This window comes from Panthera pardus, unplaced genomic scaffold, assembly GCF_024362965.1.
Source record: "Panthera pardus isolate Hobbes unplaced genomic scaffold, ASM2436296v1 HiC_scaffold_10, whole genome shotgun sequence".
NCBI classification, from domain to species: Eukaryota; Metazoa; Chordata; class Mammalia; order Carnivora; family Felidae; genus Panthera; species Panthera pardus.
In genome coordinates, this window is record NW_026526655.1 from 89704065 (window position 1) to 89727185 (window position 23121).

The following is a 23121-nucleotide window of genomic DNA, read 5'->3' on the forward strand; positions in this document are numbered from 1 at the left end:
AGTTGATATTTAAGGGAAAAAATGAGGCACGCACTAAAGTTTTGAAGTTTGAAGTTTTGGCACAATGAGAGAATTGTTACATGCCTTATGATATCATGGGAGTGAAAAGGCAAGAGAAATTCTATCTAATACTGGAAAACTATGTGAAAGGTGTCATTTAAACACGTGCTTGAAGGATAGGTGGACATTTGAAAGGTGGACAGATAACTCACCACGGTATAGTTTTTATAAAGGTGTTCTTTTAAGTCAAATATACCAGTGTTGATCCCAGGGGATTATGTATCACCTGTGAGATCTCAGAAAGGAACTTACTATCTTCAAAGTTTGATTTTTACCATTAACAAACCAAGGAGGGATTATGACTAACTTATGATATTGTTGTATTTATTAAATGACATAGCACTCTGAGCCAGGGGCTGCAATGTGAAGCACATGGTATGTTCTATGAAATTTGAAGTCATGAATCACCTAGAAGGGGATGGGATAGGTAATGTAACATGAACCGAGAATAGAGAGCTTTAAATACCAAAGTGTTTTGATGTGATTTTTTAGTCAATAATAAACCGCTGTACAATTTTGATTCAAGTAGTGATGTGAATAAGGTAGGTCTTCTTGCTTTGGTATCATTGTGCCAATGGAGTGAATAGATAGAGAGCTATGAGACCAGCTAAAAATCCATTGAATGGTCCTAATGAGAGCAGAGAGTGGCACAACTAGAATGGTAACAGGTGAGAAGGGGAGAATGCATACAGAAGGGAAAGAAGAGTAAGCATAGAATTTATGAAATACATATGAGAATAGAGGTAGAGATAAGAAATATCTCAAAGAGAGGTTAAAATTCAATAAATTAAACATCTTCTTATTTCCTTTCTTCATCCATTCCTCCTTAAATTAAAAAATATTGGATGCTCGGGGTGCCTGGGTGTATCAGTTGGTTGAGCACCCAACTTTTGATTTTGTCCCAGGTCATGATCTCACGGTCCGTGGGATTGAGCCCCACCATCAGGCTCTGTGTAGACAGCATGAAACCTGCTTGAAATTCTTGCTTTCCTTCTCTCTGCCCTTCCCCAACTTGGGTTTGTGTGTGTGTGTGTGTGTGTGTGTGTGTGTGTGTGTGTGTGTGTGTGTGTGTGATGTATGTGTGTATGTGTATGTATGCACACTCTCTCAAAAATAAATAAATAAACATTAAAAAAATTGGATGCTCGCTATATGCCAGATACTATTGGTAATCAGATATATTATATGGGATATATGGATCCCTACACTCACAGAGCTTAAATTCTAATATGGGGGACCATAAAAACAAAAACCAAACTGTGTGTGTGCACATCTGATAGGAGGGGGTGCACCATGCAGCAGGTGTCACTTTAATTATAGTGGAGAGGAAAGGCTTTCCAAGGTGCTGATTGTTAAGATTAATTGCTAAACTATGTGAAGGGGTAGAAAAAAATGGGATGATGTTGCAACACTAAGCAAAGAATGGGACAGAGACCTGAAGGTAGGAAAGCCAAAGAGCATAGTAAACAAATTAGAAAATAGCATGAGACAAGGATTAGAGAGATGGGTAGGGGTCAGCCTAGGCAGGATCTCAGAGACCAAGACAAATACCATTGCTTCATGTTAAGTAGATAACCAGCTCTAATCAGACATCAGAGACATATCAAGAAAGAAGTTGGTGTGAGGCTTTTGACTCCATGTGATTGGGCATGTGCGAGTTTTCTTCTCAGTAAGTCTGCTTTGAAAACTTCTGCTCCACTTAACAGGAGTAGACTCTTGAAAGCTGTTTACTCACTCATTCAACTAATTTTGTGTGTGTGCCTACTGTGTGTCAGAGATAATTTTAGGCATTTGGAATACAGGAGTGAACATACAGATCCCTATTCTTCTAGTGGTTATGAGGCAAAACCATATTTTAAAAAGTAAATTATAAAGTTATGAGGTGTTTAGTGATATAGAAAAAAAGAGTGAAAATAGAGTAAGAAGGGTCAGAAATGGTGGAGGGAAGTTTGCAGTGTGACATTAGTAGGTCTTTAGAGTAGAACTTTGAGAAGGTGGCACTTGAACAGACTGTATGTTGCTGTCAATCACCGGCAAATGTTGCAGGTGTGGTTATGGCCCCAGGTGAATCAGTCAGATGGAGATATCTCACAGATAACTGAAAATTTTAGTTCTACAGATTAAAGCTTGGAGTTTAAACTTAAAGTTTGGGGAATTAGCAAAGAAAGCCGATGATTAAAGTTGCTGGGGTTGTTCAGATGGACAAGAGAGGGGGAAACAAAGCGTCTTCTTAGGGTAGAATTTTGTGAGATGCTTATATTTAGAAGAGTCACAGTCAGAACTGAAGACTGCAAAGATGTTTGCACAACTGGAGCAAAACAACTGGATTCAGAATCACAAAAGCTGCAGGAAGAGTCTCAAAAGAACTACGGTACACCTTATTGGGCATACTGTAATGACTTGCACAAAGGAAATATAAAGCAGCAGAAAGAGCTTAAGTCTGCCATTTATATAGGCTTGAGTTAAAACTGAGCAGCCTGCATAAAGTTTTGAGCATCAAATTTCTCATTTGTAAAATGTATATGATAATATCTACCTTATAGAGAATTCATAACAATTTAAATCAGATGTAAATCCATGTAAATTGATGAATATAATTCCCTGAATATCCAAGAGGCTAAGAATAATTATAAAAACAATCATATGCTAGGGGTGCTGGGTGGCTCAGTCGGTTAAGCATCTACCTCTTGATTTCATCTTAGGTCATGATCTCAGGATTCATGAGATCGAGCCCTGTGTGGGGCTCTGTGCTGATGGCACGGAGCCTGCTTGGGATTCTCTTTCTCCCTCTCTGTCTCCCTCTCTCTCAAAATAAATAAATACACTTAAAGCAAATATATGCTAAAACCTTATATATGTATTCTATGTAACATCCATCATAATTTCCTAACACTGATAATTATTTTTATTCATTTAAAAATGTCATTTAGTATATTTTGTTAATTTGATTCATTTTCTTATGGCATATCAATTTGAATTCTGTAAGATTTTTAAAAATCCACAAGCCACATATAAAAACCTATTACTTTACTTCATGCCCACCTGCTTCATAAGTGGCTTTCTTAATATTGGAAATGCTGGTTTTGTATTCATAGGCAGGATTTTATTCTGTCAGGCAGAAACATCTCAAATGTTATCTTTACAGGGATTAATAACTCTTGAGTATTGTCATGCTAAATGTTATTGATATAAAAATGAATCAAGAACAAATCTCATGAGATCTTTAGGAAATAATAGATAATTAGGTTTCATAAACAGCATATTACTAGAAAGGTATAATGAAAAGTTGGCAATAAGTCATTGTTCTGCATCTATTATGTATATGTACACATTATATGGAGAGAGGCATGTGTACCCTATGAGATATTCCTCTGTGGAAGTAAGTTCATTATTTGTCTTCCCAGAAACATCTCAAGACTTGTTTGTACCTATTTTTTCTCTCTCTTTTTTTCTTGACATATGTTTCTAAATATTTGCCCTGACTCCAAGGTTATTATATTGAAATCAGTAACTATAATAATACCTCTGTTACCCTCCAAGTGCAACATGTTGTTCTTTACATTTTGGGTTTATTGGAAATGCTACCTTTCCTTTATGAATCCATGAATGAATGCATGCACTGAGATGTAGTACATTTGTTCATATCTGTACTTTAATAGGGTACACAGGATATCTGCAGGATCGAACAGCAATAGAATAGATGTGAGCTTATCTCTATCCCTTTAGGTAACCCCTGTGTATTCCAGGGTTAGAATTGTACAATCCAATTGAACAGTTAGCCCACCACTTAGCTAGACCTGTATTTGCTCACTACCAGCCCTACCATTATATACTTTACAAAATCATGATGGGAATACGTCAATTCTTTGGGCTTTCATAGCACTCGTTATCTCCATAGTTGATACTTCATCGTCTACTACTTTAATGATACAGTAGAACGTGAACTCTTTAATGTATATTCTGTGTACCCACCCAATCAGACCATAAATAACTTAAATCAAAATTATTACCAGTATTCCTATGCACATTGAAGAATATTACAGTGTCCGTAATTAGTGTGTGCTTAAGAATAATTATGTATTGAATGAATGAAGAGATGAATGCCTACAATTTTTAACATTCTAACCCATGGTGTGGTTTTATGGCCTCTTTTAACAAACGACACACTTGTCTTATTTTATTAGGCACAATATTAACAACAAAGGACATAATCTATCTTCTGATTCAGTCAATTGTGTGGTAGTTGAACTTCATACTCCATGAGAGTAGGAACATGATCCGTTTTGTTCTTTGCTACATACCTAGTACCTGACAGTGTATAGTACAAGGGAGGTGTCTTATGAATATATATTGGGTTAATGAATGATGTGTCAGGGAGGATACTTTCCAGCTCTCCCTCCAGTAAGAAGGCATGTAAGATTACATGTTTTTTATTTAGATACATATTATTTGATACCTAGAAGCTTATTTATGTTGCCTTTAGCTTCCTCCAAATCATGACAGTTTCTGAGAAATTAAAGAATTACATACTGGCCCTGAACTAGTTATAATTATTCATTCAAACTGTAAATTATTTTCTATTATACAACAAAAGGTATATAATTAAATAAAATGGATAGAACTTAGAACTATTTTGGAATTCCTTGATGCATTTATTTTACTCACACTCAGATAAGGGTGTGTGTGTGTGTGTGTGTGTGTGTGTGTGTGTGTGCATGCGCGCGCACGCGCACGCGCTCGCATGTGTTTGTAACTTTAGTTTGGAATCTAAGACTGGAAGTAAGAAATCTATCTCAAAAAATAGTTTTAACAATTAAAAAATAAATTTCACATAGTGGTAAATATTTTCAGTTTTTGAACCCTTTTTATCACCTCTTAAATCAAGAATATGGTAGTGCACACTTGCTGGTTAGTACTAACTTACAAATGTTGACTTTCCTTTAACGCAGAATGTATGTAATCTTTTTCTCTATTTCTGAGAACACAGTGATTTTAATTTATTACTTTCTTCAAGTCTTCTCAAATATCCCATTGGTATTGTCGGTTCTCATAAGATTTTGCTTTGACCATTTCCATTTTCTTTTTCTTTTCTTTCTTTCTTTTTTTTTAAGACCATAGTGGATATAGAGGAACTAGTGGGAAGGTCTTGGAAATTTTCAGAGTTCAACAAAAGTGAGATTCAAAAATCCCTAAAATGTAATAATAGTCTTGACATCATGGGAGAAGTTAAGAAAATGACTATATGAATAGGGCCTTTATCATATATTCGTAAAACTTAGTGAGCCCATGTCTTTATCTTTTAAAAGCCTTCCAAATTGTGATTCCATAATACTTGATTAGAACAAAGTGACATTTTATTTTAAATTTTCTGTACTTACACAGACTTGGTTGCAAATATCCATCATTCCCAGTTCAGATAAAAATGACTTTCTTGGGAATTGATTTTTTTTTCTGTTTTATTATCAGTACTTTATTAAAGACAAAAAGGAGATGTGATATTTTAAAGATAGAAATGAACTTGTTCTTTCATATAAACTTCACTCTCATGTCTATAACAAGAAAAGTTAGTTGATTCCTTTATTAACTTTTTAATTTAAAAGACTATCTCTTTTATTAAAGGGCTTAAGGAAAAATCAAAATCATCGATTTGTGGATTTTTTGGAATATAAATCCCACTCATCTGAAAGCTTTGTTATATAATTTTTATCTAGATGTAATTCCATCCAATAGCACAATATGTGACCAGAGCTGATAAAGATGGGTTTGTCTTGGACAAGCCTAGACTAACAATGCAATATATGATACTTTTGAAAACTGTCTTACTGCTGCTGAATCTGAAGCAATAATATTGGTAATTAGACTGTATTACACACCCTTTGTTGTCTTTCCCACAGTTAACAAATTGGATATTAACAAATTTAATATCCAAAAGTGAAGGACAATTGTGGGGACAGCTTTTGAAAATCTACTTCTTTATTGTATCACATTGGTGAAAGAGAAAGAAAAAAGTCTTTTAATCCTTCTTAGACAACTGTTCTGAAATATAATGGTGGCAGAAGGAAACTGGGTCATTTTATGGTTCATGTCGCCCATAGTTATACATGAAGAAGCAAAATCATAACTTCCAACATGACTCCAAATAGCAAATCAGTCATCGAGTAGAAACTAGTAAAACATGGGCCACTTGTTTTAATTGCTAAGTCATTTCTTAGAGACTGATTGGGCATAGTACATCTTTATATTATACTCAAGAAGCAATATTTATATTTGATTTGATTACATTCGGGCTAGATCTACAAACAACTAAAAAAATATTCTTGAATTATCTTCACCATGAGTTTATTTGTTTATTTTTCACTCTGATTGTTAACTCTTGGACTGTCTACAGAGGAATCCAATTACCACAAATTCAACAATACCTTTCATTCAGTTGCATTGCCATTGAAGTGTATCTCAGTTATTTATTGAATGTTCTGATTAAGAAAGCTATCTAACTTTCAGCTGCCAAAGGTATTTTAGTTTCATTGTACAGTTTTTATAATTTAATACATCATATATACAGACTAGTCACAAAAATTAAATATCTATAACAGTGAAGACTAACTGTACAATTTATATGTTATAGATCTTACTTTTCTATATTGAAGGAAGTTTACTTAAGACAGAAAGCATTCTGTCGATATTTTTGCAAGATGATACTGTCTGGACTCCAGTAACATTATGAAATAAAAAAACAAAAACCTGAATAAGTAGAAAAAACATTATTTTTTACCACATCTTATTTTAGTCGATTGTTATTCACTAACAGATACTGATGATAAAAATAAAGACAAGCAGTCCCAAAGAAAATTAATGATTCGAGTGAAAAAGTGTAAGCACAACTAGAACCTTAATTACGGAATTTGTCATTCATTCTTCTCTACTATAACCATCAATCTTCAGTCAGTTTAAACTTTAGTATGCACACAGGTGTCTCACAATACCATAGGCCAACTCCTAATGGGTGAAAATGTCTTATGATTAAGCCCATGAACCTTTTATATTTGAGAAACATACCTTCATGAGGATATCCAAAATATAACTAATTACACTGAATTATTTTAAATTAAAAAAATTAATGTTTATTTATTTTTGAGAGAGAGAGAGAGGCAGGGGCAGAGAGAGAGGGAGACATAGAATTCAAAGCAGGCTCCAGGCTCTGAGCCTGAGACCAACCTGGGGCTTGAACTAACAAATCATGACCTGAGCCAAATTCAGATGATTAACCGACTGAGCAACCCAGGAGCCCCACACCCTGAGTTATTTTAAATAAAGGTTAGATAAGTGGTTTAAATGATTAGTTAATTCTGTATATACTAAAAAGATAAAAACTAAAATATGGAAAAGGTTTTTTTAGAAAATAGCCATAATTAGGAAACCAGTAAGTGTGGAAATGAAGGATATTTAGGGTAACTTTTCATATAGGAAGGAAAATTTTTACTATAGCTAATTAAATTCTAGGTAAGCTATCCACATTTAATTCAGATAAAGATTAGTTATTCATTTTTTTTTCTAATTTCTATAGTACCATAATGTAGACTGGGTAATTTCTTTGATATATGAAGAAAAATATCCATCATAATTATATATTAAGAAGCAGAAATATAATTTTAAATAATTTCACATTTATTTTTGTTTATTTATCCTTATGTATTGATTTTGTAGGTCTGGCTGTGGATCATTTTAGTGAACGAATATACTGGGCTGACCTTGAGCTTTCTGTTATTGGCAGTGTTCTGTATGATGGCTCTGATTCAGTAGTCTCTGTCAGCAGCAAACAAGGTTTGTGAAGTGCTTTTGTTTTGTCTTTAATTATTATTGAGTATATTAAGTACTGATATGTAAATATAAATATGAAAGGTTTACGTTCTGAGTTTCCTCAATTTCTTTTTCCTTACAAGTTGTTGCTCTTACTATGGATTAAAACTTTTATTCCCAGTAGAAGAACAAAGAGGCCAGGCCAGAAGAACTTAGCCTAGGACAAACATGGTCCATTGCTTCTCAGATTCAGAAAATACTCATTCTGTTCCTTCTGTAGATATTACATTCTGGGCAGAACACTTGAGTTAATCAACATTAGTGCCTCTGAACACAAGTTTTTATTTCAAATTGCAGTGACAGCAAGCAGAAATGAATTATTGTAGGGCACCTGGGTGCCTTAATCGTTAAGCCTCTGACTTTGACTCAGGTAATGATCTCACAGTTTGTATGTTCGAATCCCACATCAGGTGAGCTCGTGCCCCACTTTGGGTGAACTTGAGCCCAGGGGGAACTCCACTTCTCCTTCTCTCTCTCTCTCTCTCTCTCTCTCTACCCCTTGTGGGAGTCTTTCTCTGTCTGCCCCTCGCTCACTTGCACCCTCTCTCTCAAAAAAGAATTAAAATAAAATGCCTTTTAAAAATGAATGATTGTATATAATAAAGCATCACTGTAACAATTATTGCATTCAAGAGAAAAGCAGTGTGTAAAAATAACTTACCTCTACCTCCAGTGAGTGCAGAATCTACCTGTGCTCTTCTTTTGTGGTACCCTTTCTTATTCCCGCCTCTGTGACTACCTCCTATATTTTATTCTTTTTTTTCTTCCACTTTCTTTGCCCGGCAATCTCAGTTCTTTCTGGTGAATTTAATTTCTTTCCCTTCTGGTTTCTTTTTCCCTTATCCACCACAACTTCTTCTCTTATTTACCACAAATTGTTTATCATATGGACTTGAAGTTTTTATATGTATATATTACATATACTGAATATAGCTCTGCTTCTTGGTTTTTTTAACAAAAGCAGAGAAGTTGAAAGAAAAATAATTAAATTGAACTTTCATTGTGCCTTTGCCTAATGTGTGTTTTTTCTGTGATAGCCCTAGACAGACAAAAAAATTCCATATTACACCTGATTACAATAAAGTTGACCTTTACAGCTTAAGTACATTGAAGTAGCATATATAAGTTTTTTAAAAAGCATTTTATGTTTTACAGCCTCTAGATAATAATTAAAATATAAATGTCATTTTGCTTGTTATAAATTTCAGTATCAAAAGTTAGATTAATTCTTTTCATAAAACCTCTTAAAGTAACAGTTATTTCTTACAATGGGAAAAATGATGCCCTCTATTATTGTTAGCCACACTCGTCATGTGCACCATTGCTATTTGCCAGGTTCTTTTCTTGATCCCATTTCAAAACAACAATAGTAATGCCTTTTTCTCTTCTTTTCTTTTTGTCATTCAGGCAATCTAATTTGATCATTAAGTTGATCTAGAACACAAATTCAGAATTTTGTGAGCTTCCTAATTGTGTACAATGGATAAGGCTGGCCTGTAGCTTTTCTTTTGTCTGCAAACTGTACAGAGAGATGACTCTGCATATAGTAAGCCCCCAGCAAATGCTTTGTGGGGCTGCAGATGGTTAAAGTGATGATAGAAATGTTTTTTTTTTTTTATGTTGTGAGTGATGTGTTTAGTATCTCATATATTCCTACTGCAAAGAAATTAATTATGACAACTTTTCAGCTAATAGTAAAAACATTATAATTCTGAAATTTTTTTAAACCACAGTAATAAGATTTTCTACATGATCTTAAATAAAATTGGTGTTAAGTCCAAGCATTTATTTACATTGCAACTTTTATAACTCTATCTTTTAAAAATTCTAGGTTTGTTACATCCACATAGGATTGATATCTTTGAAGATTATATATATGGAGCAGGACCTAAAAATGGTGTATTTCGAGTACAAAAATTTGGCCATGGTTCAGTAGAGTACCTAGCTTTAGATGTTGATAAAACGAAAGGTGTTTTGATATCTCATCGCTATAAACAGCTAGACTGTAAGTATATTTTATACTGTTTTTGATACTGGTGAATTTTTTTCCATATGACTCTCAGAAGACAGTATTTTAAAATATTTTAACTCTTTTAATGTCTTAATCCCAAGAGTTAAGTAACTTTAATTTTGAAGTCACTAAATGTTTTAAATCACTACAGTGAAGATATAAATGGTACAAAAGTTTATTTTGTGTTGGACTGTGTTTCCTTGAAATTAGAATTGACTTGGTTATTTAAAACAAAAGTTTCCTTCTATTTTTCTAAAAGTCATAATAAAACCTGTGAGTCTATATATAAACCATGCAAGTAGTGAAATACATTAGCCATTTTGACTCTTGTTACTGATAACCAGTAACAATCATAACATCAACATTCCATCTTTAAAATCATCCTAAGGGTACTGCTTTCAAGGGTTATATTTTCTCTCATTGTGACTTTTTTATTGTTACTTTCCCTCCTAGAAAGGAATAGGTAAACGGTTGATGTAATTATCTTGAAAGATATGTTCCAAACACAACTACCAAATATATTGAAGAACAAAGTAGAAAAAAAAAAGTGGCTGAAATAATGTCTTTATGTATGAGTTTACACTTCAAGAAACTGTGTAAGATTTGTTGATAATGTTTATGGCAAATAAAAAGATATTTACCTCATTCGGTACAATTATCTGGAAAGGCAACAATTGGTAATTATCTAAATCAGTTCTAGAAACAGATTAAAATAGTACATAGCCCCCTAAGAACTTTCTGAAATGCTATCCAAGGTTTTATTGCTTTTTACCTGTGATCTGACATATTTAGTTCCAAGGTGAATATGAGTACACTCTCTATCATTCTCTAGTTCTGTTTGATTCTTATTCATAGTCAAATATTACCACCTTCGTAAAAACTACATAAACAAATAAAACTCTGCCCTAAGTATAATAGGTGCTTGAGTAGTGGTTCTAACAGAGTGAAAGCCATTTTTATAGTCATTCTAACGACAGATCCTCTAAGGAGAGCTGTGGAGTAAGTTATGACTGCAGAAGATGCTAATTGGTGAGAAATTTAGACAAAAATAAATGTGGCAGACATTTACATGCACATAAACTTCAACCTGATGTAAAGGAAACCATGTTAAATGTGGTGTTGAGGAAAAAAAAAAGTCATATCCTCTGTTTGTGTTTTGAACAAGTACATATGGGTTATAAGTCTTTGTAAGTACAAGGGGGAAGTTGTTTCTGTCTGTTCAGCAGTTCTGAAGCTATCTAAAATGAGTATTAGGTCCCTCAAGACTTCGGTTGGCTGGATTTGTTTTACGTAGACCCAAACTGTACTTCAGTATCTCAGAGCAACTCTTTTACCAAAAATACATCAGATGGAAGAGTGACAAAGCATATATTTGAATACTTTCTTCTCTCTTGGGAGAGAAGAAATGTAAATCAGGGTAAATTATGGATGGATGTTGGTTAACACTTTCTCTTTACGTATAAAGGAGAATGGTAACATTGAAAGGACATACACCCAAAAGCAATTTGATAGGATGTCTTTTCAACATTGCTACTGCATCCTTTCACCTTGTTAAATTTTACATTTTTGAAGCCTATTGTACTTATAGTTATGAATTTCTTTGTTTTCTTTTGTTTTAATCAGTACCCAATCCATGCTTGGACTTAGTGTGTGACTTCCTGTGTTTGCTGAATCCTTTTGGAGCCACCTGTGTGTGCCCAGAAGGAAAATACTTGATTAATGGTACTTGCAATGATGACAGCCTGTTAGGTAGGTAAACTTTATTATTCTGTAAATAATGAATTAATTTGTATGATAAATTTTCACAGCTATTGAAACTGAACAGAATTAGCTACTCAATCATCAGTATAGCTGCCTTCATATCATTGGTTCTGGAATGCCTATGTAAACTACTCTCTCTGATGATGACTTTCTATCAATTTATTCCTCATTTATTCACAGAGCTGCACGGAGCACTTGCTATACATTTAAGACTAGATTAAGAACTTTGAAGTCAAATGCCAAATCAAGATACTTTTATATAGCTCTTTTACCAGCGAGGATTATGATATTTCCCAGGATGCCATTTTGTTATTAGGTTAAACCCAGCCATTTTAAGGTTTATTCATTCATCAGATTCATGGTGAACAACTTCCATGCACCAAACACTAATTTACAAACTGAGGATAAGAAATGAAGTTGTAGTCTCTTCCGTGTAAAATTTGATTCACAATACATACTACTAATAATACTAATAAATATTTTGAGGGCTTATGAGCAAAACATAACACTAATTTAGAAACTAAGGACTAATTTTGAAACAAAACTGACAAGATTTATTCAGTGTTAGAACTCATATTTTAGAAGCTACATTAACATTAAAGCAAACATTTTAAAAAGTGAAACATTATTTCAGATGCTTATAAGTAATAAATAGCAAAAAATCAAAAATAAAATAACAAAAATCAAAAACCAAAATAGTATTGAAGAGATGTCTCTCAGTTATCCAGGTAAACTGACGTTAAGTTCCCTCATAATCAAGACATTAACCATAATGGAAAAACAAATTGCTATTAAGTGAAAAGAAAATTAACACTCAGTATATTTTATGACACAGACAAAAATATAGGGCTCCAAAATCCCTTGAGGATCACAACATTTTCCACTGAGATACACTTAGGATCTCTTCATAGCAGGGTTTTCTACCTGCTATATTTTTCTCTGTTGGAACTCCTCACGTAAACACTGTGCCTTTGCCCTTAGTAAACATGTCTACACCCATATCATGTTCTCATTGTTGTCTCCTGGGAGTTACATACAATTGGAAGACTTTTACCTTTACGATACTGTAAGTGTCTAAAACTATCACAGCTCTTTCATTTAATATATATTCTTTAAGCATTGGATATGCAAAGCTGAAGAGGATGTAAAGGTGAAATGATGAATAGATAGATGTTTGCGTCAATTGAGATACATGGTACAGAAGAGACAGAGTTAAAACTACTGTGAGAATTCAGATGATCATCCAGTTAGAGAATCGATTACAGTTTTCTGTAGAATATGACCTTCGAACAAGGTCTGTAAAGACAGATGGGATTCAGATTAAGTGGGAATGAGGGATCAGAACATTAAGACAGAGGAACTGAAAAGTCATGAAAATAAGGCATGTAAAGAAAATAGTGAGTCATTTATTTTAGTTAGGGTGTAGCATGTGTGAAGTACTGTTGTGGGTGGCAAGGTTAGAACTTTCTTAACAGAGAGCTAATTGTAAGTCATGATTGGTATTTTGGATGAGTACTTTAGTGCCAGTTCTTGAAAAGGAAGCTGTCACTGGCACTAGAATGCACCCTTTCTTTTTATTGATTATCTTTCCAACCAGAGTAGCTGTGATCTCAACTGTGATGGTCAAGTAAGAGAATTACATGAACATTTTCAAATGTTAGTAGGTACATTTTTCACTAGCTGCTCTGACATGGTCACGTAGGTAAACTATGTGTCGCCACATATTTCTCTTTAACCTCTCAGAAATAGATTTTTTTTTAAATATCAGTCTATCCTTGTGAGGGGATGTGCCACATTTTTACTAGTTCCACATACACTCTTAACCAATGATCTCACAGGTGCCCCCTATGTACTGTGTCTACCTGTATTAGAGACCCCTCAGAGAGAGATTAAGATTCTGCACAGAAGTATTCTACTAATGCCACCAATGTGACTTTTACATCGATTCAGATGTTATCAGTGTTGTTTTTATGGTCAAGTTGCCTATACTTTTTGCTGTTTTCCCTATATAACTCGACATTAATATCTCTTCTACATAACACTCCTTTTTTCTTCTTTGCTTAGTGTAAATAATTTATCTAATAATCCACGTTTATTTATCCAGTAAGCCAACAAATATACAGGAAGAGGTTGGCCTGGGGTAGATCTGAGGTCGAGCTTTGTTTTAGGCCAAGATCTATCACTTAACTAATTTATGTGACCCTGCCTTCCCTTAGTCTCCATTTCTCCTGTATAAAATTAGATTAACAATAAATATTACTACTAGTTGTAGTAATAATAAATATTTTTAAGGTTTATGAGCAAAGCACAATGTAAGTATATGTATATTATTGTATTTAATTCCCCCGAGATCCCCAATGATAGTATTATCATTACCCCCTATTTTTATAGATTAGGAAACTAAAACATGGAGAGGCTCAGTTGATTGTCATCCCAAGGTGAACCTAGGCATTCTACACTCTTAACTGTCACACAGCACACCCCAGTGCCTCTATGTCACCTGTATTTTCCACATCCAGAGTCACTGAAAATACTGGAAAGGACATATATAAACTGCCTAGTACCATGCTTTGCAAAAAGTAGGCACACAGCACTCTAAGATAAATCTATCATGAAGTAGGTAGGAAAATGAAGCAGGTTTTTCGCTATATTACATCACCAAATTTTATAGTTTTATGTTTAGAATGAGAAAGCATGTTTGTCTAACTATGCACTTATTCAAGATCTAAAACTTTTTAAGAAATTTCAGTTTTACTCTTTCAGATCTGATTGAAAGACATGATTCCAGGTACCTCCTAAAAGCTCATTTTGTAATTTAAAAGAAAATCTTACATTTTAAATAATCAGAGTGTTAAAAATATTCATATTGGCCTCTATGCATATGAGTCTTGGTAGCAGACAGCTTGGACCACCTCAGTTAAGAATATAAATAAGGAGATTTCAGAATTATTGATTGGTGTAGATAAATGCCAATTAATTTTTTCCTGACATTAACATTTGATACAGCCAAGTTTTCTGCTCCTTATAATTACTTGTCTTTCTCTAGCTGCTATTGTTAAATGATGAGACACTGAATATTTTTAATCTTCATGTAAGAAATTTGAAATTCAAATGCTACTCATTCTTGGAAAAGTATTCACCTGCTCTTTCCTATAGTTGATTATAATTGCTGGAGCTTGGCTTCTAGGGGTGATTTAGTTATTGGCAAAAGCAGCCTTCTTTTTCATTATAAAACTATTACAGTTAGGTTTTGAAACTCCACTTCTATTTCATCAAACAGTGTTATATTTTAAAATTTCTGTTGCCTACGAGGCCCATTGTAGAAATGCACTTGTCCTAACATGTAGAGATTTCGGCTTTTTTTTTTAATTTTTTAATGTTTGTTTATTTTTGAGAGAGAGAGACAGAGTGTAAGCAGGGAAGGGGAAGAGAGAGAGAGGGAGACACAGAATCCGAAGTAGTCTGCAGCCTCTGAGCTGTCAGCACAGAGCCCAAAGTGGGGCTTGAACTCATGAACTGTGAGATCATGACCTGAGCTGAAATCGGATGCTTAACAGACTGAGCCACCCAGGCACCCCTAGATTTTGAATATCTATGTAGTTCACTTAGAACATTTACAGGTGAAAATGAACTCCCCACATAATAATCTTAACTGTGATCATAATGCCTTAAATATTTATCTTCACTGTTTACATTCACAGCTCCAATTAGGATCTTTTATGCTGAATGAATTAGAAATGTTTGGGTGAATTTTAAACTAAGAAAGCCTATAATTCCATTCTAGATCTTTCTTGAGAACTCAACCTCTATATTAAACTCTTTGCTTTACAATGAGGCAAGTCTCAGAATTGTCTAGTACAGCTGATAAATAGTCTCTATTGATGACAATGGATATGATATTTGAATCTTCTTTTTTTTTAATTTGAAGTCACTGAGGTTCTTTACGGTGCTTTTATGATTATTGCAGTGATACATTAAAGCTTCTACTATGTATGGGCCAATATATCTTGAATAAGGAATACAGGCTATTTTGATTTGACCTTACTTCACTATAAAAGAGGCATGACTCTAGTAGAAGACATATTCTAGAGCCGAATGCTTCTTACAGTATTCTCAATCATTTGTGTTCCATTGGGCATTATGGCCTGCCCTAAGTAAAGCAGTGTTTCTAATGGAGCAAGGCCATGTTAGCACACATAGAAAAATAACCTGAAAAATTATTCCAAACCAATTCTTATCATAAATCAGACTCATCATATTTTTAAAAATAATTTTGCAACCCAAGGGAATGACTATCCTTTCTTATCCTCAACCAAAATGTATTAAGTAGACAGACGGTGCCTAATCATTTTCCATATGGAAATTTTACATATGGAAATGTTTCTGACACTGTTTTATCAACCTCTTTCACCAAATCTAAGTGACTTTTAGTTTTAAGTTGTTTATACATAGTTAATAAGGATGTATATCAAAGAATATACTTTCATTTAAATGTTTTTCTAGACCACAAATTATATGTGGGTGTATATATATATATACATATGTATATATACTCTAAATTTATCCTACATATTTTAGTTTGTTTAAATATCAAATAGTCCTAAAAATAGGCCATGTTTGCTTATATCACAAAGAAAATGCATTGCTTATAAAATATTATGTTTTTAGGAAGTTTCAGTTTGTTTTGTTAGAGTTTTAATAGATATAAGAAACGATTGATAATTCTTTACGCCTGAAGGATAACAGTTAATTCAATATTTGTATTCAACCTTCAACAGTGGTTAACATCTATTTCTCTGTTTTCAGATAGTGTTTATACTATTTTGTTTCTTCTACTTTTATAGTAGAGGTATTTATTTGGAGAATTTTATTTAAAAAAGTAGATCCTAATATTTAATTTTTATTTATTTAAATTGTCCTTACTCTACCATCCATTGAATAGCATGCTAATTTGTACATTTCTTCTTACAACCAGATGATTCATGCAAACTGACTTGTGAAAATGGAGGAAGATGCCTTTTAAATGAGAAGGGTGATTTGAGGTGTCACTGTTGGCCTAGTTATTCAGGAGACAGATGTGAAGTCAATCACTGTAGCAACTACTGTCAAAATGGAGGAACTTGTATGCCATCAACACTGGGTAAATATGTGAATGTCACTGTATATTAAAATAATTTGCATTTTTCCTTATATGTGAAAAACATAAAGAAAATACTTAATGGTACAGATATAATTCCTGATGTCTTAATAAAGAATACATAAACACAAGTTAAATATAATTGTTAATTCACCACAATCAGTAGCGTTTGTTCTAAATTCATTAGTGAAGTTCTAGTCACAAAATTAGCAATGGTACTGATCATTATCACGTGTTGAGTGCCTGCCATGTATCAGGGCTCAGTGTTCATAGATATTCTGATGCTGGCTTAGAATGATTAAGTAACACCAGTTTTATAAGCCTTATATGTTTGTCTCCAAAATCTGTTCTTCTTTATTTTAATTTTATTTAATTTTGATTTTTCAAGGTAGAGATTTTTTTTTTAATTTACTTAAATTCCAGTTAGTTAGCATTCAGGTGTACAATATAGTGATTCAACACTTCCATATAACACATGGTGCTCATCTCAACAAGTGCCCTCCTTAATCCCCATGCCTATTCCACCTTCCATTCACCTCCCCTCTGGTAACCATCAGTTTGTCCTTTATAGATAATAGCTTTTTCTTGATTTACCTCCCCCTCTTCCCCCCCCCCTTTGCTCCTTTGTTTTGTTTCTTAAATTCTACATATGAGTGAACTCATACGGTATTTATCTTTCTTGGACTGACTTCTTTCCCTTAGCGTAGTACTCTCTACCTCCACCCATGTTGTTGCAAATGGCAAAATTTCATTCTTTTTGTGGCTGAGTAATATTTCATTGTGTGTGTATATTACATCTTCTTTATCCATTCATCAGTCGATGGGCATTTGGGCTGTTTTCATAATTTGCCTAGTGTAGATAATACTCCTATTGTAGATAATACTGTAGATAATATTGTAGATAATACATTGGGGTGCATGTATCCCTTTGAATTAGTAATTTTCTATTCTTTGGGGAAATATCCAGTAGTGCAATTGCTGTATTGTAGGGTAGTTCTATATTCAACTTTTTGAGAAACTGTTTTCCAGAGTGGCTGCACCAGTTTACATTCTCACCAACAGTGCAAGAGGGTTACCCTTTCTCCACATCCTCACCAACACCTTTGTATTTTGTGTTATTGATTTTAGCCATTCTGACAGGTGTAAGGTAATATCTCATTGTAATTTTGATTTGTATTTTCCGGATGATCAGTGATGTTGAGCATGTTTTCATGTGTCTGTTGTCCATCTTGATGTCTTATTTGGAAGAATGTGTTCTGCCCATTTTTTAGTTGGATTATTCATTTTTTGGATATGGAAGGTTTTTTTTCTTAATGTTTATTTATTTATTGTGAGAGAGAGTGAGAGCAAGCAGTAGAGGGACAGAGAGAGGGAGAGAAAGAATCCCCAGCAGGCTTCACATTTTCAATGCAGAGCCCGACATGGGGCTTGAACTCACAAACTGAGATCATGACCTGAGTCAAAATCTAGAGTCAGATACTTAACTGACTGAGCCACCCAGGCACCCCTGGATGTTGAGTTTCAATAAGTTCTTTATAGGTTTTGGATACTAACCTTTCTCAGATATGTCATTTGCAAATATCTTCTTCTATTCTGTAGGGTTCCTTTCAGTTTTGTTGATTGTTTCCTTCATATGCAGAAGCTTTTCTATTTTGATGAAATCTCAACAGTTTATCTTTGCTTTTGTTTCCCTGCCCTCAGGACACATATCTAGAAAGAAATTTCTGTGGCTGATAACAAATAGAGTACTGCTTGTGTTTTTCTCTAGGATTTTTATGTTTCATGTCTCACTTTTAGATCTTTAATCCATTTTGAATTTACTTTTGTGTATGGTATAAGAAAATGGTCCAGTTTCATTCTTTTACATGTTCTTTTTTAATTAAACAGTTTGCCTAATTCTAAACATCATTTGCTTTCGAAAATTAAATTAGGGGGACCTGGTTGGCTCAGTCAGTTAAGCGTCTGACTCTTGGTTTTGGCTCAGACCATAATCTCATGGTTCATGGGTTTGAGCCCTGCATCGGGCCCTGTGCTGACAGTGTGGGGCCTGCTTGGGATTCTCTCTTTCCTCTCTCTCTCTCTCTCTGCCCCTAGTCCACTCACAAGCTCTCTCTCCCAAAATAAATAAATTAAAAAAATTAAGTTAAATTAGGTTAAATTAAAAAATTAAATATCAATATACTATATCATTACACCTGATAGCATCATAATTCCTATCTTAAATTATAACTACTTTGTTGGTATTGTAATACAGTGTATAATATGCTTTGAAAATATCAGGTTACTACATGTTAAGATATACTTGAAATTCTTATTAAACTACGCAATAGCTGTGTTTGCAAAAAGGATTTTCTACAGTGCATAAGTGAACATTAAAACATATTTTTCTACTTAGTTCTATTATATTTAAAACATGTTCCCATGGGAAAAAATTAACCCCAATGCATAATAAAAATATAATTTGTAAATTCCAAAAATCAGTCTAAAAGACAGTATGCAACTATTAGAGTCCAATTTATGCACATTTAATTCTACTACAATAAATGCAAATTTAGTCAAATGGAAAATTAATCCATATGATCTTCACATCCCCTACACAGTTAATTTCTGTCTTACTGGGAATTCTCACTGCTTCTATTGCATATTTTATTTTTTGAAGTATTTAGCATAATGCTAACTGAAAAGAGCCACATGAAGAAGCATTTTCAGTGGAGTTCAGAGGAACCAAACTGTTTCTGATTTGCATTCTAATAGTAAAAGCATTACTATTTCTTTAAATTTGCCTTTATGTCTACAAATATTTTTAACTTATGACTAATTGATAATTAAGGTATTCTAACTACTTAATAGAATTCTGAAAAAAAATTCAGCAAGTTGATTGAAATAAAAAGGCACCAGATCTTACTACATATTTTCACTCTGCCTAGGAGAAGCTACTCCTTATGGTAGAGTATATTCCATTGTTGTGGGAGAAACTGTAGTACTGGGACCATCATTGAATATGCAAATGAAAATTGAATTAATGTGAAGTAAAAGGATATTAGGACACTGTAATTGTATTTTTGTAACACAGATACCATTTTCTTTAGGGAAGAAGCTTTTCTTTTACAAATGAGTTGTATAAAGATTTTATAATTTGTTAATTTTCTCATTAAGATAATAAAAATTACTGGGTTACAACCAGATGATTTTCCTATATTTATCTTTAGAAATATTTAAGCCAAAAAGAGTTTGATACTCCAGACTATGAATATCTACTCAACCAGCAATGGATCCACAAGGACAAATCTCTATTGATTTTGCTGTCCTGTTAATGGATCCCGAACTACATGTGGATACAGCACAACTTTTAGTGTTTGATTCAAATCATTTGTCCAGATCTTGCTGTATTCTTAGTACATGTATTTTATCTTTGCACCCAGATAGAGTATTAGATCTTGATTTACATAGATAACATGTTCAAAAAAATTATTTTTCAAATTAGTTATATAAATGAGTCCTTATATGAATTCAGCTTGAGATATGGCCATGAAGTTTATTGTCTTATAGCATCTAATTATTTATAATAATATCATATCCAAATAAGTCATCTACAAAGCATTTTTTACTTTTAAAAATATGGGTTTATAAAAACATTGTTTACTATTATAGACTGTAGAACCTCATTATCTCCACACAAATGTTAATTTGTTAAATAAATCCCAGTGGGCAATTCATGGATTTATTCATTGTTGGTTTACTTACAGTTAAGCCTTTTGGCAAATTCCTATGTGGACACTATATGACTAGGGTTTGGGGCAGCTTTAATTAAAATGTATAAGTTTATGACAGTTGTATAGAACTATAATAATTGAACAAAGGAAATGTCACCAGTTAATTAAAAGCACGCATCTGAGAGGCATAATTAAAATTTTGCATCTAGGAACGAGTTTTTCCTCATTCCTTAAGTTGTTTTTTTTTTGAAAGAGAGAAAGCTAAAAATAAAATATATGAACTATATTCATATAGAAAAGTACTATAAAATGAAATCATTTGACATTGATTATATCAGCAAGGGTGCATGTAGCTCATTTCTATGACCTCATAGGAGGAAATTAAGATAAAGTTTGCCTTGAGCAAAATAATGGAAATGAGAGTAAAGAATTGAATTTTTCAATCATTCTATTATAGAAAATAAAGAATAATTTAAGAATGTTTCTCATCATGGATATAATGAGGGTATTTATGTCATTAAATATATTTATATATTTACAATTAATCTTCACTTTTATAAATATTTATAATCTAAGGTATGTTGATGCTGTTTGGTATTTTCCTTACTCTTATAAGTCTATTATTTAAAATTTCAGTGTTCATATCAAAATGAATCAAGGTTTTCTACACAGCTGATTTAGAGTAATAGAGCAAGAGAGTTTGTAAATTTGGGGCAATATAGCCAAATATTCCCACTCATACAGTTTGGAGTTATGCAGAGGGGAAAGCAGTTTTTAATTTGGGAAGTTTGAAAATACATAAAAGCAGGACTGGCTAGGCAAAGGAGTGACAATACAATTTTCTATAGTAGATAATATTTGTAATGAATATCTTAAATGAATATGAAAAGAAGAAGCAAAAACTCTGCTTGAGCCTTCTCTGTAACCACATCTGTGGACTTGGGCAATGAATGATTTTGTCCCCACAACTGAAACAGGAGTAAAGAGGAGTAAGGAAAGGCAGTGGGGGGTGGGGCGGGGGCAGATTCTTCTCACTATGTCTTCCTGCAACAGGCAGGGACTTTATAATTGTAAGCAAGTAGACGGTGAGACTTTCCTTTCTCATTCATTTAGGCTCTTTGTGTTCAGGACACTGCCCCCAATATGAAGGTAGCATAGATGATGGCACTGCCATCGAATATTGGCTGCCCTAAAAGTGTTGTCTCCAAGTGTTCTCTCTCCCAGTTAAGCTAGGAACTTTTGGATACCCTGAAAACATCATGGGAGTAGTGACAAAACATGAACACTGATGTGTCTCAAGTCACATCTGTACCTAGGACATGGAGTACACAACCACCTAATTAACATCATGATAAAGGGTACGCATGCCCACCTTTAACTGCCCATCTTTGTTTTTCTTTCACTTTTACTTATATGAGAGCAAGTTTTCATTTAAATTAAGCTTGATGTCCTAGCTTCCTCAACATAAATATTGTTTATATTTAGGGAATGCTGAGAGCTGGATATTTGGTCCTACTTGCTTTTTTAAGAATCCAAGAGAATATTAAGTTGAAAATGTAAAATCGAAAACATAAAATAGTGCATATAATGTTAACAAATATGTGACATAGAAAGACATAGCTATGATAAATCAAGTAGGAAAAAAAAAACAGAAAGCATAATGAGCAAATGACAGAAGACAAGTCTCACACATACACGCAAACATAGAAAAAAGGAAGATAAGAGGAAAAAGAGGGAGGAGGTGTTTGGAGAGGACAAAGCACAGGAGCCCAGTCGCACACACATGAAACCAGCATCCTCAAATCACTCTAAGAAGAAAATGTTCAGGGTAAAAATCTTGACGCAGGTAATTTGAAAACACTCATCAAGGGTTTTAAAATTTTTCTGTGTTCTTTAATTAACTAATGTCAGTTTTATAAACATATCCCAAGGATTATATAATGATAAAAAACAAAATATTTAGAAGTGAAGATGTTCAATATACTGTTATTTATAATGTAAAATTAGAGATAGAAACCTGAGTTCAAATAGTATGTAAAACATACCTAAAAGATGAATGTTATATGATAAATAAAACCAGAATTGTGGAATATATAATAATATAGGAAAATATTCATATTGTACTGTATTGTATTTTTATTGAAGTATGGTTGGCACACAGTGTTACATTAATTTAATGTGTACAACTGAGTGATTTGGCAACTCGATATGTTATGCTAAGCTCGTCACAAGTGTAGCTACCATCTGTTACCATACAGTGCTATTAAGGTATCATTGACCATATTCCCAGTGCTGGTACCTTTCATCCTCATGACTTATTCATTCCATAACTGGTAGCCCGTACCTCCCACTCCCCTGCACCCATTTTGCCCATTCCCTAACCCCTCCCCTGTGGCAACCACCAGTTTGTTCTATGGGTCATCTCTTTATATATGTTTGTTTGGGTTTTTAGATTCCATATATAAGTGGGATCATATGGAATTTTTCTTTCTCTATCTGAATTATTTCACTTAGCATAGTACCCTTTGGGTCCATCCATGTCATCACAGTGGCAAGATCTCATTCTTTTTCATGGCTGAATA

At 33.5% G+C, this 23121-nt stretch overlaps 1 protein-coding gene across 3 annotated transcripts in view; it reads left to right on the forward strand.

Annotated features, from left to right (window-relative positions):
- Positions 1-23121, forward strand: part of LRP1B (LDL receptor related protein 1B) — a 1871086-nt gene that overhangs the window by 1768746 nt on the left and 79219 nt on the right. For all 3 annotated transcript variants that reach the window (XM_053909154.1, XM_053909157.1, XM_053909158.1), the window contains exons 80-83: positions 7765-7881; positions 9749-9922; positions 11552-11677; positions 16665-16829. In XM_053909154.1, coding sequence (XP_053765129.1) covers positions 7765-7881; positions 9749-9922; positions 11552-11677; positions 16665-16829 — 582 coding nt within the window. The remainder of the gene's footprint in view (positions 1-7764; positions 7882-9748; positions 9923-11551; positions 11678-16664; positions 16830-23121) is intronic.